Source organism: Kockovaella imperatae, assembly GCF_002102565.1.
Source record: "Kockovaella imperatae strain NRRL Y-17943 chromosome Unknown BD324scaffold_13, whole genome shotgun sequence".
Classification (NCBI taxonomy): domain Eukaryota; kingdom Fungi; phylum Basidiomycota; class Tremellomycetes; order Tremellales; family Cuniculitremaceae; genus Kockovaella; species Kockovaella imperatae.
In genome coordinates, this window is record NW_019028953.1 from 55,700 (window position 1) to 76,897 (window position 21,198).

Sequence of the window (21,198 nt, forward strand, 5' to 3'; positions counted from 1 at the left end):
CTTGAGGACCTATGTACAGAGTTGACCATTAAGATTGACTTCGTGACTCTCTTTCGCCATGGCCATCCTCTTGCGAGTAGGCGCTGACAGGAGAATCCACAAAGGTCAATCAAAAATGATGGAGACCCGGACGAGCATTTCGAGCATTTCGGACCGACTTTTTCCCAATTGTTACGTTATCGACGACATCGTTTGGCAGGCGTGCTGTTTTCGAGGTGCAACTCGCTCTCAATCGTCCATCATCGACCATTTTGAACGTAGAACAGCGTTCAGGACTCGGCATGGACATTGACGAGCCCTCAAACGGAGCTGGACCCTCAAAGTCCCGACAGGGCTCACGGACTATTTACATACCTGAAACGACCAATTATCAGGCAACGGTCCAACAGCCGTTCGATTATCATTCGCTGGACGGGACAGATCCGGCCATCTGCATAGATAATGGTGAGAGCCATTCCGTTTACTCGTATCCATCAGTGGAGCTTCTGCTGCGAGAGAGCTTCTTGACGGTGGCGGGACAAGGCTAAAGCATGTCATAGGATCCCATTCGTGGCGAGCTGGATTCTCCAGCATGTCGACACCGTACATAGACCGGCTGAACGTGGTGTCGAGGTACAAGGAGCGCAAGCAGAATCGAAACATTCTCTTATTCGGACAAGATACGGATGCAGATGCTAGCTCGCGAGCCAATATCAGGAGCATGTTTGACGGGGATCTCTTGATTCATGGGGATATTTTGGTGAGTGGGGAAATTCCCGACAAGTCAATGAGTCTTTGATTGATCCCTTGAGACAGGAGAATGCTCTTGACTATACATTTCTGACTCTCGGGATTGACTCGACAAGGATAGAGCAACCTATCGTCATGACTGAACGACTGGCCAATCCACTATTCACTCGAGCAAGTGAGCCAGATGAATACTTAACTGAACTCTCCTGTTGACGGGGATCTGCAGTGACTTCGGAAATGCTGTTTGAGCTATATAATTGTCCATCAGTGACCTTTGGTATCGACTCCCTCTTTGCTTTTTCACAAAGCGCGCATCCGGACGGTCTGGCTATCAGCCTGGGACACAACGCAACGACCATCATCCCGGTCTGCAATGGCAAAGGACTCCTCAGTAGGGCAAAGAGGTCAGTAGATAGTCGTGATAGGGTGCAGACCTGATCGTACCCTTCCAGAATACCTTGGGGAGGGGCGCAAGCTGCTGAAACTCTACTTCGACTGGCGCAGCTCAAGTACCCTGGATTCCCGGTCAAAGTTACATCTTCTCAGGCGACCGTGAGTTGTCCACATAGGAGGCTAGGCTGATCTCTATCAGTTCATGTACCATGAGACTTGTTACTTCGCCAGTAACTACGAAGAGGAGCTTCGCTTGCTGGAGAGCCCAGAGAATATGGCGAAGATGTCTACCGTTGTCCAGTTTCCGTACGCGCAGCCCGTGAGGTGCTCCCGTCGTCCGCGAGTATAGGTGCTGATGTTACCAGGACGTGGTGGAAAAGACCGACGCAGAGATTGCTGCTGCTCTCGACCGGCGGCGAGAGCAGGGAAAACGATTACAGGAAATGCAAGCGAAGCAGAGGGCCGAAAAGGTGAGCTCTTGCGCTTTTTTCTTCTCGTGTGTCGAGGTCTGATGTCTGCCTCAGCTTGCTGCGAAAATGGTAGAATTGGAAGACTACAAACAATTACTTGCTGAGCGACCCACTCTCAAACGCGCCGACTTCGTCAATCGCCTGCAAGAGCTCACTCCGTTTGAGAGCGAGGCTGAGATGGAATCCTGGATCAAAAAGACTGAAAGTGATATCCGTCGGAAGCAGAAGAAGGAAGCTGGCGAGGATATCGAGCCTGAGGAAGAGCCAGTCTTCCCCTTGGTCGACAGACCGGATGAAGAGTTGACGGAAGAGGAAGTCAAGGAGAAGAGGCGGCAAAAGTTGATGAAGGCGGGCTGGGAAACTAGGGTCAAGGCAAGGGAGGAAAAGAAGAAGGAGCAGGCGAAGAAGGTGGGCTGTTCTGTGACTTGAGATGAGGATGAGGCCTGACTGTTGTTAAGGACGAGGAGAAGCGTCAAGAGGAATCAGAGAGAGCCACTGACCTTACTGGATGGGCCAACAAGCTCCGTGCAGAGCAAGACGTGAGTGAGAGGACTGTCCGTTGCTTATTCGCAGGCCGTGATCAACCGTATTGCGGATCGCAAGAAGCGCCGCGCTCAGCTTGGCAATCGAAAATCCGTTGCTAGTCAGAGTCGTATGAAGAGTCTAGCCAACCTCGCAGCGGACGACACGAACAAGAAGAGAAAGAAGAACGGCGATGGTGAGGTTTAGATATGCCTCGGGGGCTTCGGAAAGCTTATGACTTCAGATGATGACGGTTTCGGAATGGATGATTCAGATTGGATGGTGTATCGCGAGATTGTAGGTGCGCTGCACGAAGACTGCTCACGGTGTAGAGCGGTGAAGACGAGTCGGAGGCAGAGGAGGAGGATCAGTCCCAACTCCAGTCCATCGAGACTCGCTTGCTTCAGTTTGACCCGACATTCACGGAAGAAGACACGATGCAAGGTCAGGCTCACGCCAAGAATGCCTTGGTCAACGCTTTTGTGCGCGGAGGTTCAAACGGCCGATACGAGCCCGAAGACTTGAAGCAGAGTCATCAATTGCATCTCAATGTCGAGAGGATCCGTGTACCGGAGACATGGTTTCAACCTAGCATGTTTGGAGTGGATTGTGCTGGCGTGGGAGAGAACAGCGGATGGTTGCTGAATGGCTTTGAAGAGGAGCAAAGGAAACGGATGATGCAGGTGCGATCGTCTCGTGGGTTGGTAAGAAAGGTAGCTGACACTGTCTGGCTCGTAGGGAATATTCCTCACTGGTGGATCTTCGGTCATCTCTGGCTTACATACACGGCTTCGCAACACCTTGACCCCTTTACTCCCATTCCGTGCTCCACTCAAGATACTCTCCTCGCCAGACAAAGATCCTCGATTGGACGCGTGGAAAGGTATTGCGCTGTGGAGCCGAACGGAGCAAGCGAAGAGTGCTAGAATTACTAGAGCAGAGTACGAAGAGTTTGGTGGAGAATGGGTGAAAGAGCATCCCTGGGGCAACGCTCCGTTGTAGCTAGCGAGCGAGCGAGCGAGCTCGAAGCAAAACGACACTTATATCATGTCATCTGTCTCCCGTCGACCGTGGTCCGTCACACCGGCCGAGAGATACACAAATTTGGTAACAATGCTACCTTTAACTAATGAGGCTAGCAGTTTGTCCGGCGGAGGTTCTCGAGTTCACCGTCATGCTCGCCAAGAGCAGAGGACTGATTGTCCTTCCGTTTGTGGAGTACATGTCGATACCTGCAGAACCTTGTTAAAGTCCCGAGAAGTACGGATGAATAATGTTAGCGAGGGTCGGGTTCCCGTTTGTCGTCATGAATGGGCCACCTATCCGTCATCTGCGGTCAAGTGACTTCGCCGCAGAGATGAAGCCTGATGAGATCAGATGCAATGCCTTCAGAGGACCGACCACTGGACAATTTGGCAGCTCTTGAACAGCCCTCATTCCCCACCAGAGGCAATGTCATGTCGGTGGCATGTCGACCATTGGGTGAGATACCTTTGAAAGGATGCAACATACACATGAATGCGCTAGAAGTGTGATCCCTTTGGGAGTGAAGTAGGTGAATCCCTTTGGCTATCAGCCTTGCACCTGAACCCAGTGAACCACTCTCGCCGTCTCCTGTGTGCATTCTCACTCACTCCACAGGTTCAACAATATCCAAGGTCTTGAGGGCACTGAGTGTCGACTCGGTCTTGGTTGCTTCTATTCGTCCGCTGTGGATCATTTGATTCTGTGCACACCACCTACCACCACCACCACCACCACCGTTCCTTGAGGTTGAGTTCCACCCAAAATTTCATTGTATCCACCTGGCTCCCGTCTGACTCTGCACGTATCGACCTCGGACTTGCTTATCGACTTGGAGGTATCGAAATCCGGACAGATCTTGGACGGGAGACAGAAGTATTGTGGAGGACCATTCTGCAGATCTCCATCGTCAGTGGTGTAGGTCAGCTATCGATAGACGCTCTGATCCTGACAATCGTAGCCTGTGTAGGTGTCCCCAGCCTAGCTTGCAACTGGTCTTGCAATTCGGGGCTGAACTCTGGCGCATGACCTGAAGACTTTATCAGAGGCCTCCCAGCATTGTCCAGTCTCTTGCAGAGACAGATACGCGGCTCGATCCTGTGAGTGGACACTGGCTTCCTCTGGTCGGCTCAAGGGTGCCAATGCAGTCAGTCTGCCTCAAATCTTCGATAGCGAGAAGCACTTCATCTAGACACTGCAAGAGACTGCTCTCGAATCCGTCCACGACCATTCACAGCTCCCAAACGATTGCCCCCAAAATCACCGACTGACTTCGCGCCCATTATTAGGCCCGCAGCAGGGCGCGGGCGACGGCCCTGATCACGTTACCGAGAAGCTTCGACGGCGGCGACGAACGTGCCTGGCTCGAAAACAGGCGGGTCCTCTTTCACTGGAATCTCACATTTGGTTTCGTTGGTGAGTCCCAGGACACAATGAGTTCCCCACCGTCATCACATCCATTTCATGACGCATTCATTGGACTGTATCATTGTCGTACATCCTAGAACGGCGTACCGGTCAATCCCATCTCAGGGTGGATCAATTGACCCCCATTTTAAGCGCCAAGGGTATTCTTGTTAGAAGACTTGATTAGGCTGATGAATCTTCTCAGGCTTGCGTGCGTCGGTCACGGGCTCACGAGCTCTACAGCTGCGCTTCACGTGAAGGTCACCGACAGCCCGGGTCTTGGCGTCCGATTTTACCCAGGTGTGGCGGAGAATCATCTGTCAAGCTTATCGAGACGGGAAGGCGGTTGTGGTATCTCTAGGGCTGAGAAGTGGAACAGCCACCAGGACCCTTCTGACCGGGTAAGCCGATGTGATTTTCTCGCTGCCCACCCCTGCCCTTGCCCCTGCCCCGTCCTGTCCACCACAGCCTCATGTCGAACCGACGGGGGATCCAGTGAGAAGCTCAGAGTGCCACAATTCCCCCAAAGGTCTCTTTCTTCCCACCCAGTTTTTCTGACACGCCCCTCCAATGGAAACGCTCGTGATTGGAATCTTACCAATCATAACGAGTTTCTATCCACTACGTATGCCTCTTGAGATCGCTCCGGCGTTTGCTTCTGCTTTAATTTTCAATATCTCTGCTGACAATAATCCGCCTGGACAGCTGTCTTATCGTCGCTCAATCTCCACTCCAGGTGTAAGAGAGCAGCAGCAACGTTGTGTCGACCCTGTCGCTGCTGCTTGTCTGCTTGCTACAACTGGTCTGCCCACCGCGCCCACTCCCCCTCTCTCCCTCTCGCTTCTCATGGCACCGGCTAAATTCTAAATAAAAATTTAATTTTACGCCCCTCCTTCTTTCTCTCTTGTCTCGGCTGCCGCGCGGATTGTGGAGGTGTGAGAGGGACCGACGGGTGAGTAGCTGGAGATCCGCCTTGGGGAGGGAAACAGGGAAGAGGCGGCTGCCCTGCTTCTCTCTGCCTTGGCCCCTTTTTCCAAACCAGCTGCTTCCTCCACACAAAGGCAGCATGGACCCAGGGTTTGCCCGAGGCGATGGAGGAACCATGATCGTCCATGCAGTCCATGGTATCGGAGCCCATGGTCTCATCGACACTCCACAGCCAGGTCTAGGGCATAATCCTCATGGTCAGGCAGCCCCTTTGGCGGCGGCAGTAGTGAGGGAGACTGTTGTGAAAACAAGGAAACGAGCCGACGCCGACGCCGCCGACGCCCGACCGGCCGCCAAAGAAGAGAGCGCGTGGCTATGCCACCAGATCCGATCAGATCGACCGCCATTCGTTGGGAATCAGACCCCTGACCCTCGGCGCTTGAAATTAAGCTCGGGACATCGTGATTTTGACCCTATTTCATCGTTTCTCGGACAATGCACCACCACCACCTCAGAAACCGGCAACAACCCTCATACAATTAAAAACTTGATTGTCGACCACGCATCCCGTCCAACATCATCATCATCATCATCACTGCTGCATGGTTCGAGGGATCATCGTTACCCTCAAGGGCCGCCTCCGCCGCCCCACCTGACCCACACGTTGCACCCTCTCGGAGATTCCGAAGAACCCATCTTGGCAAGCTGCCGAGAGTCAACGAAAAAGATTCAATTATCTCAGTCCCCATTACGCACCCCCCCATTATTGCCTCCAGTAGACAATTCAAGGCCGCTTCTTGGCCTTCGGCCCCCGACGGTCTATTCTCATAGCATCAGTCATCAGAGTCTCATCAATGCAGCATCTCCAAGAAGACTTGTTGGAGCAGCAACAACAAAAATTTCGACTCGGCCCCCGGCAGTCTTTGACAAGTCTTCAGCTAGACTTGCGCTCTCTTACTTAGCAGACGAGGTAGATTTTGACTCCCTGCCATTGCCATCAGGATTAGTGGTGGAACAATCGATATCGCTGCCAATCCCGAGTCACACAGCCTTAGATCTCGATCGGCCCATTTCATTTCGGGCATCCTCCCCGACTTCTGTCATTCATCCACCTCCTTGGTCTCCGACATACAACGACTCGAACATGTCTCGACGCGTGGATACTCTTGGTGGTCCATCGGAGCCACCGCAATGGGCGACAGATTTCTCCGGCTCAGAGATGCGAGGACCGGGCGAGTCTTCGACTTTGTCACATGTACCCCGAGCTGCGTCTGATATCACACCGAGTGTACCTATGGCCTCGCATCTATCTGGCGACTCTATACCATCCGCATACTCCGAGTCCTTCACCATCAGGCGCCATCCGCCAGATCGGGTCGTTTCTGGACAATTCTATGCTCTCGAAACGGACCCCGAGCCGGAATCCGGAGAGTTGCTCCGAGAGAGTCCGCTGCACAGTCCCGTAGAAAGCCTGGAGCGAGATTCAGATGGGGAGAATGACAACGGTCAACGGAAGAAGAAGAGGACACGGGTCTTGATGACCCATCAACAGCAGGCCACCCTATCGAAATTGTGGAGAGCGGTGAGTCACCTTGGCTGCCGGTCCGCATCATCTGATCCTTTTTGCAGACAAAATTTCCCGGGACTGGCGAACGAGAAGCGGTGGCAAAACAGGTCGGACTGACTGGTCGTCAAGTTCAGGTCTGGTTCCAAGTGAGTCTTGAGCCCCCTCTTGAGCATTTGCCACCCATCCACACATACCTGAGCTATGAAGATTTTGACTGACCACAATTTTTTTTCCCCACTCCACTCAGAATCGCAGGCAAACTTTCCGAAAGCAAATTGCCACCCATACCGTACCCGACAATTCAGATCCGGCGGACTATGCAGACCTTCAGAGCTCACCCCGTTCTCGTCGACTCACCTTGGAAGCTACCAAAGCTGCCGATAGGGATAGAGTCACAGCTTGGGCAGCGGAATCTGGAGCAGCGACGGGATACCTCGGCGTCTCACTAGAAGAAGGTGCTGATCGGGCATCAGACGTTGATGAAGATGGTGGGTTGACACCACAGCTGTTCGGTGCTGTACTGACTTGTGCCCACAGGCGAAGAGCCAGACTGGTCACTGTCTCAATCCGCTTCACACGCTGAATCTTCCAGGAGGTTGTCTCGCTCTGACCGTCCGAATCGAGCTTCAACCATGTGGGAGCTGGACGAAGATGAGCGTCTACAAGCCTTCTCCCACCCTCATCGACACCCGCAACCCAGTCCACATCGCTTGTCACCGAAGAGTTCGACTCGGAGAGAGAGCAACTTGCATGGTCCTCTGGACGCACCCGTCTCGTGCAGACCGTTGGCAGGTCGTTCAGGTGGAGCATTTCAATCATATGCTCGCAGTCCTTCATTGAACGATCCATGGACTCTCCGACCGAGTCCTCAGTCAGTCACCTCACCCCTCAGTCCCGCCCTTCCACCGCTTCCACATCATTCCCATTCCGCCCCTAATCCCACAAAAAAAGACTCCCTACCTCAGCTCAACAACCACTCCAGACCTCAGTCATTCGATGGAACTCGGCCATCCGAGCTTCCGCCGAGTCTCGTCAACCTCACACTGACTGGGCCGATGGCACACGAGGTCGCGGGCGGTCGTTCAAGGGATTCATTCCACTCACTGGCCGTACACCATTACGATCATGTTCCATCGCGCTCTGGATCCCTGACGACTTCTTCACCCGCCATGCCAGGATATCATCCTGAACCTGAGCTGTCCCGATCAAGGACAGACAGTGCGCGTACGTCGCGCACTGGTCCGTTGACCGAGTCTCACAGTTCAAGAGATTGGTTCAGGTCGTCTTTGAATTCGGATCGAAAGTGGTCGGAGGGATCCGTCATGATGTCTCAAGACGGCGATATCAATATGTCTGCTCGTGGTGTCCAGCCCGATCAAGCATTCAAATGCCAATCTGGACCAACCATCGCCAGCGTCGGCGCCGATGGCACTCATCAGATAATGTCGAAATTTGCTCAATCACCCGTCGACCTGGAGATGCGCAAATCGAGCGATACGAAACCGACTCAATATCGCTCCCAGCCAGGTTCACCCCTGAAGCACCTTGGGTCTCGGAACGAAGCGACTTCGAACAAACGGAAATCATTCGAGATGCCTCTTCCCCCGTCTAACAATGGCGTCTGGGATAGACTCACCTCGGCTTCTCTTCCCAGCAACAGGTCAGAGGGGGAACGAGCTCAGCAGCTCAACACGGTGTCTGAATCATCTGCGAAGAGGGACCTACCGAGTTTCAGAGATATGTTCCGGTAGACATCGGAAGCATGGCGCATATGCTTCTCTCCAACGACACCTGTAATCACCTGTACCTCCTAAATTTGTGGCAGTCATACCGCCCGAATTATCATCGCCCCGTCATCATCATCATCATTATCTTCTCATGACCGCATGACTACATGCACGAACGACCACATCTCCTCAAGACATCACTCTCATTCATCTTGCATCATAAACTCCGATAGAAGCATCGATTACAAGTTCAAGGTTTAGCATGGCGCGTCTCTCTTCAGAACGCCCATGAAAGACCCACTGTAGCAGTATGTACAGACGAAGCTTACTGTATATAAATGTCCAGTCGGTCAAGAATCGGCACGCATATACTCGTCTCGAGATAGAGAATCAGGTAAAAGTGTCGCAGGGTCGGGTCGTCAAGTATCAATAGCTTCTATCTGTCTAATCATAATCTGGGATGGTCGTACCCAATCCTTGAGTCATAGCTTCCTGTAATACAAGGTGAGTTATAGCGATGTCTTGCACACCGAAGCCAACCTGGTCAATGTCAGTCTGGTGCAACGGTTACAACCGAGGGGTATCTGTGACCTACAGACTTGAAAATGACCACATCGCCAGTCTTCTCGACGCGCTCTCGGTGCATGAGGGCCGAATCGCTTTCTCCGAGACACTGTCCAAGTTCAATGATGCCTGCTCCCTCCACATTGGCGATACCGGAACTGATCACTTCGCCAGCTTCTTTCAGGCAACCCTCTGCTGTATCCACCACAAGGACCCCGGACCTCATGATCAATTCGTCAGATACTTCTCGCATGCTTGGCTTATAAGATCCCACAAGGACCAATCTCGTATGCGACGTGACGTCGACGGCATTGAACAACGGTGAAGTGGAAGGGGTGAGTGTCAGAATGATATTGGCATTATGGACAGCTTGGGAGAGATTGAAGGGGGGTTCAGAACCAGCGGGAGGTCTCGGATTGTCTGTGTCGTCGGTAGATTGAGACTTGGTCGTATCAGAGATGCCTAGCGTGATATCGACATTTGAGAAATCCTTGCGAAGGGCTTCGATTAAGTGATGTGCTCGAACGGTCTTTGCTCGAGCGACGATGATAAGCGATTTGATAGATTGGAAGAGCTTCAATATGATAACGGCATGAGCGTACGCCTGCGCTCCAGTACCGAATATCAACAGGCTGGTCGGTTTACGAGGAGCCGGGAAGGTTTGAAGGAACAATGCAGACCCTAAATTGGAGATCATCATGTCATCAGCCATTCTCATAAACCCTCCAGGTGGAAGGTGGACATACCAGCTGCATTCCTCAACGCTGTCAATTTTCTAGCATTGATCACGGCTTTGACCTTGCCACTGGTTTCGTCTAACAGGAGATTCGTAGCGGGTAAACCTTGCCCATCGGAGGAAGGGACAGAAACAATCTTGATACCCGTTCCCAATGAAGGAACTTGAGACGGCATAAAGAGGGAAGTATAGGCTTGACAGGACAGAGTAATCCGAGGTGGAGTTTGAAGTGGTATGGATTGTGTAAATTCTCCTTCATCACTGCCAGTCTGAGAACACCCCGAGTGTACGGAGAATGCATGACGTTGGGATTCTATCGCTTGCTTGAGGTCGAGGGTCGAGAGGACCTTGTCGACGTCTCGGGCGGTGAGAATGAGTAGCGAACGGGAGGATTCGGTGGCCGCCTCCTCGGTTCCAGCGAGAGCGGAAGATCTACCCTCTACGGGTGGATCCATGCTGGAGTCTCGAGTGCTCGAGGTCGATTTAGTGACCATTCTGAGCGGATGGTGTGAATCAAAGTCGAGGTACTGTTCGCCAAGTGAAAATGATCGAATCGTCATTCCGCCTCGCTTATTCCGGTCATTCCTTGAGTTCCCGCGCCTCAGTGGTGACGGTCATTTCGTCATACACATATTACATGAGAAAAAGTCATACAAGCATCTAGCCTCCAGTTCTTACACCTCACACGCCTAGGTATAGCTCCAGGGACCCAGGCCCCTTGCCCACGATGCCAATCCGTCTCGGCCAGCTTCTCTTAGCGCCGCTCGTTTAGGCACCACCATTCCATCGTTGTTCCCCTCGTCCGTCGGCAACACATCTGTTGATTGGCTCGGAGAAGCGGAGGAACCGGACGAAGAGAGAATGCCGAGACCAGGGACACCGAGCGAGGTGAGATGGGGAGTGAATCCCATGTTTCGAAGAGTCGACAGGAGAGAATCAAGTTCGGTATCGGGAAAGTCTACGACGGGCGGTCAGCAGCACATCCCTGCGTGGTAGCTCATTGGGACCCACCGTCCGGAATCAACGTCACTGCGCATCCTCCACCTCCTGCACCTGTCAATTTGGTTGAGAGGTTGAAAGGCTCGGCAGATGTCGCTGAGACGATCATTTCAAGACTGGGATGAGAGACGCCAAGCGTCACAAGGTGTTGATGATTTTCCGTGATCATGGCCTGGGCGTTGTGTTAGACGAGGTCATCGCGCGTGCCTCAAATACTCACCGAGAGGCGATGGACTAGTCTGTCCCTGCCGACGTGAGATTGTCCACCCAGCAAACCCCTCGCTTCGTCACTGATGGATTGAATCGAGTCGAATGTCGAGTCCACCAAGGCCGGCTCTGCTAATCGTTTCGCAGCAACCCCAGCAACGAGTGATTTAGTGTCGCGAGGCACGTGTGTGTCTGTCAAGAGTAATCTGACCGAAGAGAAACTGAAAAGCAGTCAGTACAAGTTGAGCGCAACGGTGCCGTTTTTTGAATAAGAACTCACCCATTCAGAGTTTCTAATCCACCTTTCCTGCCTCCGACTGAGCGGGTAAAACTCACAGCACCCCCTCTGACCGATACGGCATTGTCTATCCCACTTGGATTTCCATGCAAGACTTTTTCAGACAAGAATGCCCAACCATCGATCAGATCCGTATCACCAGGGGATATCCCAGGACCAGAAGACGAGAAAGACTCGCCCAAGGCAGGATTGTCAATGTGATTGTGCGCCAGGAGCAAGGCGGATGCAATGCACGTCGAATAAGCTGCTGATGAGCCCAATCCAGCACCGATAGGCAAATTGGAAGAGGCGGTGAAAGTGCCGGATGGAGCATTGGACTCTTTGGCAGAGATCACCATGTAGAGGTACAAGAAAGCGAGTTGGGAACCGATGGCAGGATTCGCTACGTCATTGGATGTGATCAGGGATTCGATGGCGGCGAGGAGGGGCGGATCAAGTTCTTTATCCGCGACTCGACGGGATCCATCGATATGGACTGGCAAGAGGTTCCAAGGAAGAGCAGATATATCCCATTCTGCTTCTACGTTCAGGTCTGGAACTTCAAGTGCGACCTTGGAATCCGAACGTGGTGACAGAACTCCGAAGCATCTCAGATCGACAGAGGTAGCTACGGCAGACTGGCAGATGTCAGCTGGTTCCGAGCGACGCGAATGGAATAGCTCACCACGCCATGGACCACTGCATGCTCTCCGAACAAGATGACCTTGCCCGGGGCAGAGACAACGATATCGCTCTTGATGGTTTTCCTCTCCACATCTCCCAACCCAAGGCCTGCCTGAACTCCCTTGACAAGCTTCTCCATATCAGTCCCTTTGGGTCGAGTGTAGGCTCTTGCACGCTCCAGAATCCAGGCATCGGGGTCATGATTGTAAATTTCTTCCGAGGCATGTCTGGAGACGGCTTCATATGAGTGATCCGGAACAATGGCACCAGCAGCGAGCAGGGCGTGTTCCAAATCATCGATTAGGTCTCGTGGATCTTCGATACCGCAACACAGACGGATGAGGTTCTCCGGCAATCCGCGCTCAGCTCTGACGGCGGCTGAGATGGAGGCATGCCTAACAGAAAGACGGCTCAGCAAACGCCATGGGATATTTCTACAATCACTCACGACATGAGACAAGGCATCGAAATGAGACTGTTGACAGCTCCAAACGACACACTGATGCCCCATAACCTGGTGCCACCGACGATCCTCTCGCTCATTGCCTTGTCACCCGTGACGAAACTCAACACTGCCCCTGCTCCACTGGCTTGGCTCCAGTGAATGTCATACTTTGGATGACGCTTCAGGCCCGGATAATGAGTCAAGAAGCCCAGCTCGTCCAAGTAAGTAGCGACCAATTGAGCTGTCAATAATTGTCTGTCCATTCGGATGGACATTGTCTTGATGCCTCGAAGAAGGAGGAAACTGTCGAATGGCGCCAGACCTGACCCGACAGAATTGATAAGATACGCAATGGATTTGGCAATGTCCGGGTCGGCAACTGCGATAATTCCAGCCATGAGATCATGATGACCTGACAGGTATTTCGTAGCGGAATCATACACGATATCCGCCCCGAGTTCGAGGGGTCGTTGAAGGTAAGGAGACATCATGGTGTTGTCAACGATGACTAGTGCAGCGGGGGAACCAGCCTTGACCGCTTTGGAAATATTTCGAATGTCTGCAATTTTGAGCAGTGGATTGGTAGGGGATTCCAGAAGGACGGCTTTGACTCTGAGAGGGTACATCAGCAGGAAGGCCCGCAAGAGTCAGAGCTGGTATGGTGCTCACTTGTTTCCCGGACCAAGGTGAGGAAGGAGCTCTTCCACTCGGGTTGTATCGACGTGCCTCACGTCGATGCCTCCATGCGTACCGAGATACGTCAAGAGTCGGTTGGTGCCACCATACAGGTCATCTCCAGCCAAGATCGTTTCACCAGGCTTGACCAGTCTCAAGATCATATCCAAGCAGGTCATCCCCGTTGACAATGCAAACGTTTGAGTCGCACCGTACAGCCTGGCCAGATGAGATTCTAATCCTCCACGAGTCGGGTTCCCTGATCTAGTATAATCATACTGTCCATCCATGCCCTTGAACGTCGCAGTCTGGTAGATTGGGGTCGAGCTAGCACCATATTGATCTTTGGTATCTACCGCAGCGCATAATGTTGAAAACCTCCAATTGGCGGACCGTGCAAGTCGCTGTTCAGCTTCGGTCCGTCCCTTTTGAGGTAGTGAGAAGATGGATGTGGCCAGAGAAGCCGAGTCAGAAGGTGTTGGAGGGGTAGTCATGCTATCGTTGTATTCCACAGAATTCACATCCACAAGGTAGATAGGTAGATGAAGTGGGATTGCGAATGAGTCGAGAGTCACCTCGGGGGCCGCCTGAGAAGATGGAGGGGAAAATTCAAGCACATCATCAGATTTCAAAAGCTGACGTAAGGATGCAGCTAGCATCTGGGCGGTCATCGCCGCCGTGATCTCGCGACCAGCGACCATGATGCAAGTTTTTGAATATCACAGCGGCGGCTGGTCACAGTCAAGGTATAACCGGCTTAGGTGAATGATCAAAAGACATCGAATAGCATCGTGAAGGTGGAAGTGGCCCGATCAGTGGTGCAGTCGGAACCTCCATCATCATCATGGCTCTCTACAAACCCTTACGAAGTCTTCACTTGCCTTCTTGCAGCTCTCGCCTCGCAACATCCTCCTCTTCCTCCTCCGCCTCCTCCTCTTCCCGAGTCACATTACATGATCCGCGAGTCGTGCGCTACATCGCCATTCATACATTCTTCACTCGGCAAGCATCTACGCTCTCCTCCTCTCATCAAAGCACCAATGTTCGCCTTCTTAGGCGTGTCCCGCCGATACGCTGTCGGGCTAATTCAACAGCCACGACACCACCTTCCAAACCATGCCCCGATTGTCCTAAAGCCGAAACGAGAGGTCATGCACAAGAGTACACTCCTTTCATTCAACGTTTGATCCACCGCACACAGACGCTCACTCCGAATTCGCCTCATCGGCCGACGAAAGAAGAGTTACTTACTGCCGCGAGGACTCGATGGGAACGATTTCGAATTCGATTACAGTGGTTTTTCATTCGAGGTTGGAGACGATTCAATACGGATGATTTGAGTGCCTTTGCGAGTTGGTTCGTCGTTGGAAACACCATTTGGATCTTGATTGGAACGACGACATTTGTCTCGGCCGTCTTTGCGACGTTGAACTCGTTGTCATTGCAGAAATACGTAGCGAGGTGGATATCAGATTATCTGACGTCAGAAACGGGAGTCAATGTCGTGTGAGTGGATTCTGAGTCCCGACCCGTCACACATCAGCGCTGCTAACTGCCGAATCAAGATTCGAATCTGCTATCGTGCCTCGTTGGGGAGCATCCACGATATGCTTCTCCAACGTCTACGTCTCAAGACGACCCAAAGATGATGTACCGAAATCTGATTCCACCGATTTTTCCCATTCATCCTCTCCTTCTGCTTCTTCTTCTACTTCCTCCTCCTCCTCCTCCCCCTCCTCTTCCCCCTCGTCGCATCTACCTGCCCCGATCCCATTCCTGTCTTCCTCTTTATCCCCCGAGACGTACTTCTCACCGCCGGCTGCGGAGAGCGACAACTACACCATGTTTGATGTCAACATAGACGAAGTGGAAGTTACACTGAGCTTTATGCGCTGGCTTGATGGCAAAGGATTGGTAAAGGATGCAAAGGTCAAAGGCGTACGAGGCGTTGTCGGTGAGTTGACCACCCTCATAAGGGAGATCTCGACCTCGCAGCTGATGTCGCCACCAGACCGCCGCTCCGTCTGGTGGGACATGTCCAAACCTCTCCTTCCAGAGGATTTCCGGCATTCCACTTTACCTGGAGATTTTGAGCTCGAATCCATGTCGATTGAAGATGCTCTCGTGACCATTTATCAGCCTGGTGGTCAGAGACCTTACAATATTTCCGTGTTCTCAGCAATGATTGGACCCCTGCGGAAACGTTGGCTATTCTACGATCTGATGAGCGCAGAAGGCATCACTGGGCAATTTGATAATTGTTTGTTCAGTCTGCACATGCCTCAGAAGCTCGGCAAAACGCATACGGGAGAAGGCGAAGTGGTCAAGCGGATGGTCAGTCGACGACGGCCCTGGTGTGAGGACGAATAGCTGACACCTCACAGGCTCGATTTCGAGTTGATGGACTGCCTATCGAGCACGCTCAGTATGCGACTGGACATACTGGACCCATGTCTTGGATCACGTCGGGAAAACTGGACGCTGTTCTGGATATCAAATTTCCTCATCACCCAGATGACGAAGTGGATTTCCGCGCGCTGTTTGATCAAATCGGACGGAATGTAGCGACTATCAAGCAAGGTGCTCATCCTGCCGAGAGGCTGCAAGTCAGCACCAGCAGCAGCAGCAGCAGCAGCAGCAGCACCAGTAGCACCACGACAACAACGGTATCAACATCTCCGAATCAGCTTGCCAATACCACCTCTGCTCCCGAAGGCGCCATCAACCCAGGTCAGCATCGCTTAGCTAGACCTGCTCTACGGGCTCCGAATGCTGGCAAGGAAGCTTTTGATCAAGAACTTCATAAACGTCAAGTGACGGTGGACATTGATCTCCGATTCCGTGATCTTAAAGCCGCTGTGCCGATCTTCACGTCGGATCTGAGCGTTACGAATCAAGCGTTGATCAGGCCAATAGTGGCATTTATCAAGTGGGTCGGGCCTTGCTTGGTCATAAGTAAGCGACCCTAGACTGACCAGTCGATGCAGCGCCAATCGCACTCTGGTACCGATTCACTGTCAAGTGGCCGCTGACCTGGTGAGCCATTCATACTGCTGCTCGGTGTACCAGGACTAACTAGGGATACAGTCAGATTTCGATGGATCTTGGACAGTGAGTATACCTATCGGGACTGATGATGTCGGGCTGACGGTTTTTGTCCCTTCATTTTGCCGTCGACCATGCAGCTCTTTGAGAGTCAGTCACTTGCCCCCAACCTCCCTAGCTTTGCTCAGCTGACTTTTCTTCTCACAGCCGGCCTCATGACTTCCATCTCGGACCAGATCTACTCTGCTCTAGCACACCACGTCTCGTCAGAAAGTGCAAATTCGAAACGAATTCGCCAAGTCTCATTCTGGGGTTTACAACGAGGCGCCGAAGTCCTATTGGATACGTTGAGGAGAGCTATGGACCCGGTCCATGGGCAGTTGGCCACGATATGAGGGTCTCTCACAATTGTAAATCGAGAGTCATCGGTCTCATCCGCTAGGGGTGTGTGGCATTCAGCAGAGGCACGGAACTCATAGGGACATTCGGATTCATATTATACGAAACACACCGCATCTCATGAACGAATTTTACGATGCATTCCAAACGAGATCAGCAAGATATGGCATTTTGGAAACACGACAGGTGGCAAGCATTTTCAGACGCCTATGCATGCCAATGAGGCAGAGATATCCTCTCCGGTAGCCCCTTTGGGCCTGATTAGTTGTCAAGGAAGCAATTTTGGGCGACGGGAGTGAATAACCAATACACCGCGGTATTCGTCCCCGAGATTGTGTCCCCAAACATTCCTCCAAAACCCCTCAACCCTGATCAGGTGTGAGACGCCGTCACGACGAAGACATGATCTACACGATCTCAACGCTGTCACTTTTCTCGATCTTTGTGTACGCGCAAGATGCCTATTTGGCTGCGCAGAAAAGCCAGGCGACGACATTCGTCAGCTCCGATGGCGTCGAGGTATTTACCAAGCCTGTGTATGTTTCGGATAGCGAGTTGCACTGGCTTAGCGTGGACGACTATTCTACGGTCTGGTATTGCACACAGTATGGAGATAGCGAGGGATCGATGCGCTGGTATTCGCCCACGATCTTCATGGGTCCAACCCTAAATGATTCGAATCCAACGATAGCCTACTCGTCTTCGAGCATTGAATTTGGATGTGGAGTAGGATTACCAATGACCGACGGCATCTTCGATCATATCCATTCCGAGGCCGGCGAGTGTCTTGCTGTATCGCTCTACTCTTGTGCTGCCGAAGATGATGATGATGATGATGATGATGCACCTGAAGGCTGTCAAGGTCACTCAACGCAGGATATCGGTTTCATGCCATCATCATCCAGTGAGGCACAGCATTTCTTCGAGAATCAGAACGATTGCGTGGATCGTTGTCATCCTTACACTCGGCACGAGGGCGTTGGCTGTCCATTCTGTCCGGGCCCAGAGTGTCAGAGATGTCCTGGTTGTTCTTCCCCTTATGACAACGCCTAGGCTGGTGTGAGTGATACTACAGATTTGGAGTTTGTGTATGTATGTATTTGACTTTTCGGATGGAACCACTCCTTTCCTGTCTGACCATTTCAGACCGCATCAGCAGTCGCGCGATCCGTGTTCAGGGACTTTGAATCAGTCAACAGGAAGAATAATCCTCTCAATTCCTCGATCTTCCATTTTGCCATCCTGTAATAACACATCTGGCTTCATTTCGGCCACCCGCCTGATGTCCCGCTCCTCTATCTCATCTCACTAGCTTGGAAATCCTCCCACCACCACCTCACAATCGATGATTGCATCACTGCAAGACCAGAGGTGGTGGCAACCCATTAGCATATGTTCAAAATGTGATTTTGAGCGTGCCCTTAGCACCCGCGCCGCCCTGTAGGCATGAGCGGCGTGGTCTGATTTCATTGAGGGTTATCAAGGAATGTTCAAGAGCTGACTCCTCGTTCCTCTATCAAGTCGCTTTCGTCGCTGAAGTCACATGTCTGTCACCTCGATCAGCCCACTATCCGACAAAATCGCCACCAGATGGTAGTTTATCGTTGCACACCCATCACGCTGAGCTCTGTGCATCACCCACGCCAGGCTGTGCCACCGACGGCCATGACTCAGCCAAGCTGGCATATACGGTTGAAGCCGGCGGCGCGTTGGCTGTGAAGTCGGCCAAAGAGTTTTTCCGATTCACTCTGGCAGCTGGAGATGCCGCCTCAAAAAAAAAACACGATCTCAAACAACGCGAGCGCGCGTGTGCGCGCTTTGATCGCTTTTGATCCTGTCACTCGCTCCATGTGAATCTCATAGGGCTCATAGCTTCATAAAGAAGTTACACAGAGCTCTAGATGCATCTTTCTTCTTCTTCCATTTCATTGTTCATGCTCGACTCTTCCCCATTCCACCTTCTCTCTTCCGAGCAATCGTGTTCGACCTGACTTGCATCGACATTCTCACTCCTTCACGCTCCCTGCCTCTTTCGTTCCCTGTCAGACGCTCTTACTCCCCTTCTCATCACTGTCTTTTCTCGCTCCATCTCGTTCACTGGGTCACCTGCGATCCCATCATCACTGCTCCTGTCTTGTCATGTCGTCACCATTCTTTTTGAGCTGCTTCATTCCCTTGTCTAGATCAATCCATTCCATTCCCACTCTCTCTCTCTCCGCCGCCTTAAATCTGTTGTCCGTCGCGCTGACAATGTTCACTGTGACCTGTGTCGCTCTAGGTAGCCAACGGAGACTGTACCGTAAGTCAGTCTCTATGGATGCCGTCAAGCGCCCCCACCGCCCGCCCGATGCTAACATCTTCCGCAGCCCATCATCCATTCCCCCCTTTCAGATCAACTGAAGAATAGAAGAACCATCTCATGCCTTTTTCCCGCCAAAGCTGACAGCATCTCTATGTCTCATTCATTCGTCCGCAGTGGTTACACCAGACTAGCATGCTGCTGAGTCGTGTTACCATACCGTGACGCCGTCTACGTTCTTATAGCTTGCTCTCTGCTAGTTACTCTGCTTTCAAGAGTCGGGCTACTATATCTACTATACTAGTTTGAGTCGTCCCGCGAATTTCCCCCCCCCCGCGCCCCCCACTCACGCGACGTGCCACACGTCGGTACGCGTCGGTGTATCCGCGTTTTTAACTTTCAGGGTCAGTTGCCCCTTTTTGTGTGTGTCGTTCAGGGTTTTTTTTTCTTTGGCACACAAAGCGTGTACCGCGATTTTTTTTTGTGGAGTGGAGAAATTCGACGCGTTTTGAGGACACCGAGGGACGTGTCACGGTGTAGGGGTTGGGATGGCATTGAAGGGATAATACGGATGACATGAGCGGGGAGGACAGTTGAGGGCAGAGGCTGTGGTGGCGTAGAGAGAGAAGGATGATGTGAGTGAGAGAGGGACTGTCTGTGTGTCTGTGAGAGGGATGGGATTTGGTGTGTCAAAGGGACGTGGTTCATAGTCATGACGAGGTCTGGAACGGGGGTCAGGAAACACACTCCACTTTGGATCCATGTTGCTCTTCCGAACTAGAGGAGATTTAACATTCCGATAGACACCTTAACTCTACTGCATCATCATCATCATTCTCATCTTCCTGCTGCTCATTCACCGTCGATCAATCTCAGCAGCAGCAGCCATCCCCAGCCGCCAGCAGCAGCAGCCAGCGAGCTCCCAGTCTTGAAAAATTGCGAGGCGGAATATTGAGAAAAATTGAGCAAAAGAATTCAGAAAAAAGAGAGGAGGAAAACCTTGTTCCACCCTATTATAAGTGAGATTTTTTCCTGCGGCACTGCGACGAACCAGCTCTGGGCCCAATCTCGGATATCGTCATTCAAGGCAGCAGCAGCAGCAGCAGCAGCAGCAGCAGCAGCCACCACCACCGCCGCCGTCGTCGTCGACGTCGTCGAGATCCTGAACCTAGGTCGCCAAAAACCCAATTAAACCCAGCTTTCATTCCCCACCTCTCACTCTCACTCCCGGGATCCCGACCGGCCACAGCTGAAATTCAAGGAAAACCCGTTCAAGGAGAGGAGAGCGCGGGGGGAAGGAACTCGGGGGGCGCAAACGAGTCATTGAGTGAGTAAGAGACGACGCCTAAATCTGATTTCTCCCCCCTTTCTTTGCTGCCTGCCTGCCTGGCTCATTTCTCTACGGTTGAAGCTCGCCATCCCCGTAACATCAGCTGCCTGATTGTGTGGGCTTTTTGGGTGGACGGATGGAAATTCGACCAACAGCCTCATTGATTTCCCACCTGTTTTGCTTCTTGCAATTCACAAAAGATCGAGTTTGCAACCAGTGGGAGCGGTAGATTCATCCTCCAGAAGAGAGTCTCTGGGAGAGTTCCGAAAGAGTGTAGATCACACCCACTGCGTCTTGACGAGGTAGGTCTCTGATTCATCTCCCCATCCCTTGATCTGCTCCTCCTTCCCACTTATCGATCCTTTACCATTTCGCTCACACCTCTTCTCTCTGTCTCTCTCTTATTGTTCCAGCTGGACCGTCCCCACTCTTAGAGAGAAGTACCTCGCTGCTCGTCGCTCGAACTGCCAAGAAACCTTCCTTCTCATCATCATCTCACGCTGCGCTCGAGTGATCGTCGACGGGAAGCTTGCGATTAGAATCCGAATAGAGCGAGCAAAGAGAAAGTCGGATCCAACGAGTGACCTTGAGATAGGTTCGGTCGAAATCTAGGTGAGAGTTGTGGGAATCATCTATGCTCGTCTCTTGTCTTTATCTCCTCCCCTTGTCCCCCGGGGGAGATAACCAACTCCAGTCCAGCCTTCCTCGATAGGTCAGCTGCTCATTGCTTCCGCAATGACGATCATTTGACCAGAGGGAGGCAGGCGCAGGGA

At 52.2% G+C, this 21,198-nt stretch overlaps 7 protein-coding genes across 7 annotated transcripts; 5 read left to right on the top strand and 2 right to left on the bottom strand.

The window, feature by feature from the left end:
- Positions 1 to 281: 281 nt before the first annotated feature.
- BD324DRAFT_582998 (protein-vacuolar targeting-related protein) lies at positions 282 to 3,116 on the top strand (the record flags this gene model as incomplete). The annotated part of the gene is made up of 13 exons (XM_022013591.1): positions 282 to 444; positions 540 to 739; positions 796 to 904; positions 956 to 1,133; positions 1,182 to 1,281; positions 1,322 to 1,441; positions 1,488 to 1,592; positions 1,647 to 2,000; positions 2,051 to 2,131; positions 2,166 to 2,310; positions 2,359 to 2,411; positions 2,447 to 2,797; positions 2,853 to 3,116. The coding sequence occupies 13 exons, from the start codon at positions 282 to 284 to the stop codon at positions 3,114 to 3,116; spliced, it is 2,223 nt and encodes a 740-aa protein (XP_021868893.1).
- A 1,443-nt stretch (positions 3,117 to 4,559) lies between these two features.
- Positions 4,560 to 5,163, top strand: BD324DRAFT_634347 (hypothetical protein). The gene is made up of 2 exons (XM_022016719.1): positions 4,560 to 4,937; positions 4,976 to 5,163. Exons 1-2 carry the CDS (start codon positions 4,736 to 4,738, stop codon positions 5,041 to 5,043), a joined length of 270 nt encoding a protein of 89 aa, XP_021868894.1. The 5' UTR covers positions 4,560 to 4,735; the 3' UTR covers positions 5,044 to 5,163.
- Positions 5,164 to 6,615: 1,452 nt separating this feature from the next.
- On the top strand, positions 6,616 to 8,789 carry BD324DRAFT_609858 (hypothetical protein; the record flags this gene model as incomplete). Its single annotated transcript, XM_022014175.1, has 4 exons — positions 6,616 to 7,053; positions 7,101 to 7,184; positions 7,370 to 7,526; positions 7,576 to 8,789. 4 exons carry the CDS (start codon positions 6,616 to 6,618, stop codon positions 8,787 to 8,789), a joined length of 1,893 nt encoding a protein of 630 aa, XP_021868895.1.
- A 420-nt stretch (positions 8,790 to 9,209) lies between these two features.
- On the bottom strand, positions 9,210 to 10,520 carry BD324DRAFT_583137 (hypothetical protein; the record flags this gene model as incomplete). Its single annotated transcript, XM_022013597.1, has 3 exons — positions 9,210 to 9,305; positions 9,361 to 10,010; positions 10,076 to 10,520. The coding sequence occupies 3 exons, from the start codon at positions 10,518 to 10,520 to the stop codon at positions 9,210 to 9,212; spliced, it is 1,191 nt and encodes a 396-aa protein (XP_021868896.1).
- A 162-nt stretch (positions 10,521 to 10,682) lies between these two features.
- Positions 10,683 to 13,923, bottom strand: BD324DRAFT_634351 (cystathionine beta-lyase). Its single transcript, XM_022016720.1, has 7 exons — positions 13,347 to 13,923; positions 12,681 to 13,289; positions 12,234 to 12,627; positions 11,552 to 12,186; positions 11,285 to 11,492; positions 11,077 to 11,236; positions 10,683 to 11,023 (listed from the first exon to the last, which is right to left on the bottom strand). The coding sequence occupies exons 1-7, from the start codon at positions 13,844 to 13,846 to the stop codon at positions 10,755 to 10,757; spliced, it is 2,775 nt and encodes a 924-aa protein (XP_021868897.1). The 5' UTR covers positions 13,847 to 13,923; the 3' UTR covers positions 10,683 to 10,754.
- A 159-nt stretch (positions 13,924 to 14,082) lies between these two features.
- Positions 14,083 to 16,792, top strand: BD324DRAFT_604121 (mitochondrial distribution and morphology proteins-domain-containing protein; the record flags this gene model as incomplete). Its single annotated transcript, XM_022013973.1, has 8 exons — positions 14,083 to 14,858; positions 14,918 to 15,306; positions 15,364 to 15,686; positions 15,737 to 15,998; positions 16,068 to 16,281; positions 16,322 to 16,388; positions 16,440 to 16,463; positions 16,586 to 16,792. Exons 1-8 carry the CDS (start codon positions 14,197 to 14,199, stop codon positions 16,790 to 16,792), a joined length of 2,148 nt encoding a protein of 715 aa, XP_021868898.1. The 5' UTR covers positions 14,083 to 14,196.
- A 190-nt stretch (positions 16,793 to 16,982) lies between these two features.
- Positions 16,983 to 18,039, top strand: BD324DRAFT_125217 (hypothetical protein). Its single transcript, XM_022011971.1, has 2 exons — positions 16,983 to 17,855; positions 17,943 to 18,039. Exon 1 carries the CDS (start codon positions 17,199 to 17,201, stop codon positions 17,847 to 17,849), a length of 651 nt encoding a protein of 216 aa, XP_021868899.1. The 5' UTR covers positions 16,983 to 17,198; the 3' UTR covers positions 17,850 to 17,855; positions 17,943 to 18,039.
- Positions 18,040 to 21,198: the final 3,159 nt, after the last annotated feature.

What these genes read in the sequence shown, in the direction of transcription:
- BD324DRAFT_634347 (XM_022016719.1), top strand. Translation starts at nt 4,736, where the DNA reads ATGAATCTTCTCAGGCTTGCGTGCGTCGGTCACGGGCTCACGAGCTCT. An exon ending in GAACAGCCACCAGGACCCTT is followed by an intron (nt 4,938 to 4,975) that starts CTGACCGGGTAA and finishes CTCGCTGCCCAC; the next exon opens with CCCTGCCCTTGCCCCTGCCC.
- BD324DRAFT_634351 (XM_022016720.1), bottom strand. Translation starts at nt 13,846, where the DNA reads ATGACTACCCCTCCAACACCTTCTGACTCGGCTTCTCTGGCCACATCC. An exon ending in GGATTAGAAACTCTGAATGG is followed by an intron (nt 11,493 to 11,551) that starts GTGAGTTCTTAT and finishes ACTGCTTTTCAG; the next exon opens with TTTCTCTTCGGTCAGATTAC. An exon ending in GACTAGTCCATCGCCTCTCG is followed by an intron (nt 11,237 to 11,284) that starts GTGAGTATTTGA and finishes CACAACGCCCAG; the next exon opens with GCCATGATCACGGAAAATCA.
- BD324DRAFT_125217 (XM_022011971.1), top strand. Translation starts at nt 17,199, where the DNA reads ATGATCTACACGATCTCAACGCTGTCACTTTTCTCGATCTTTGTGTAC.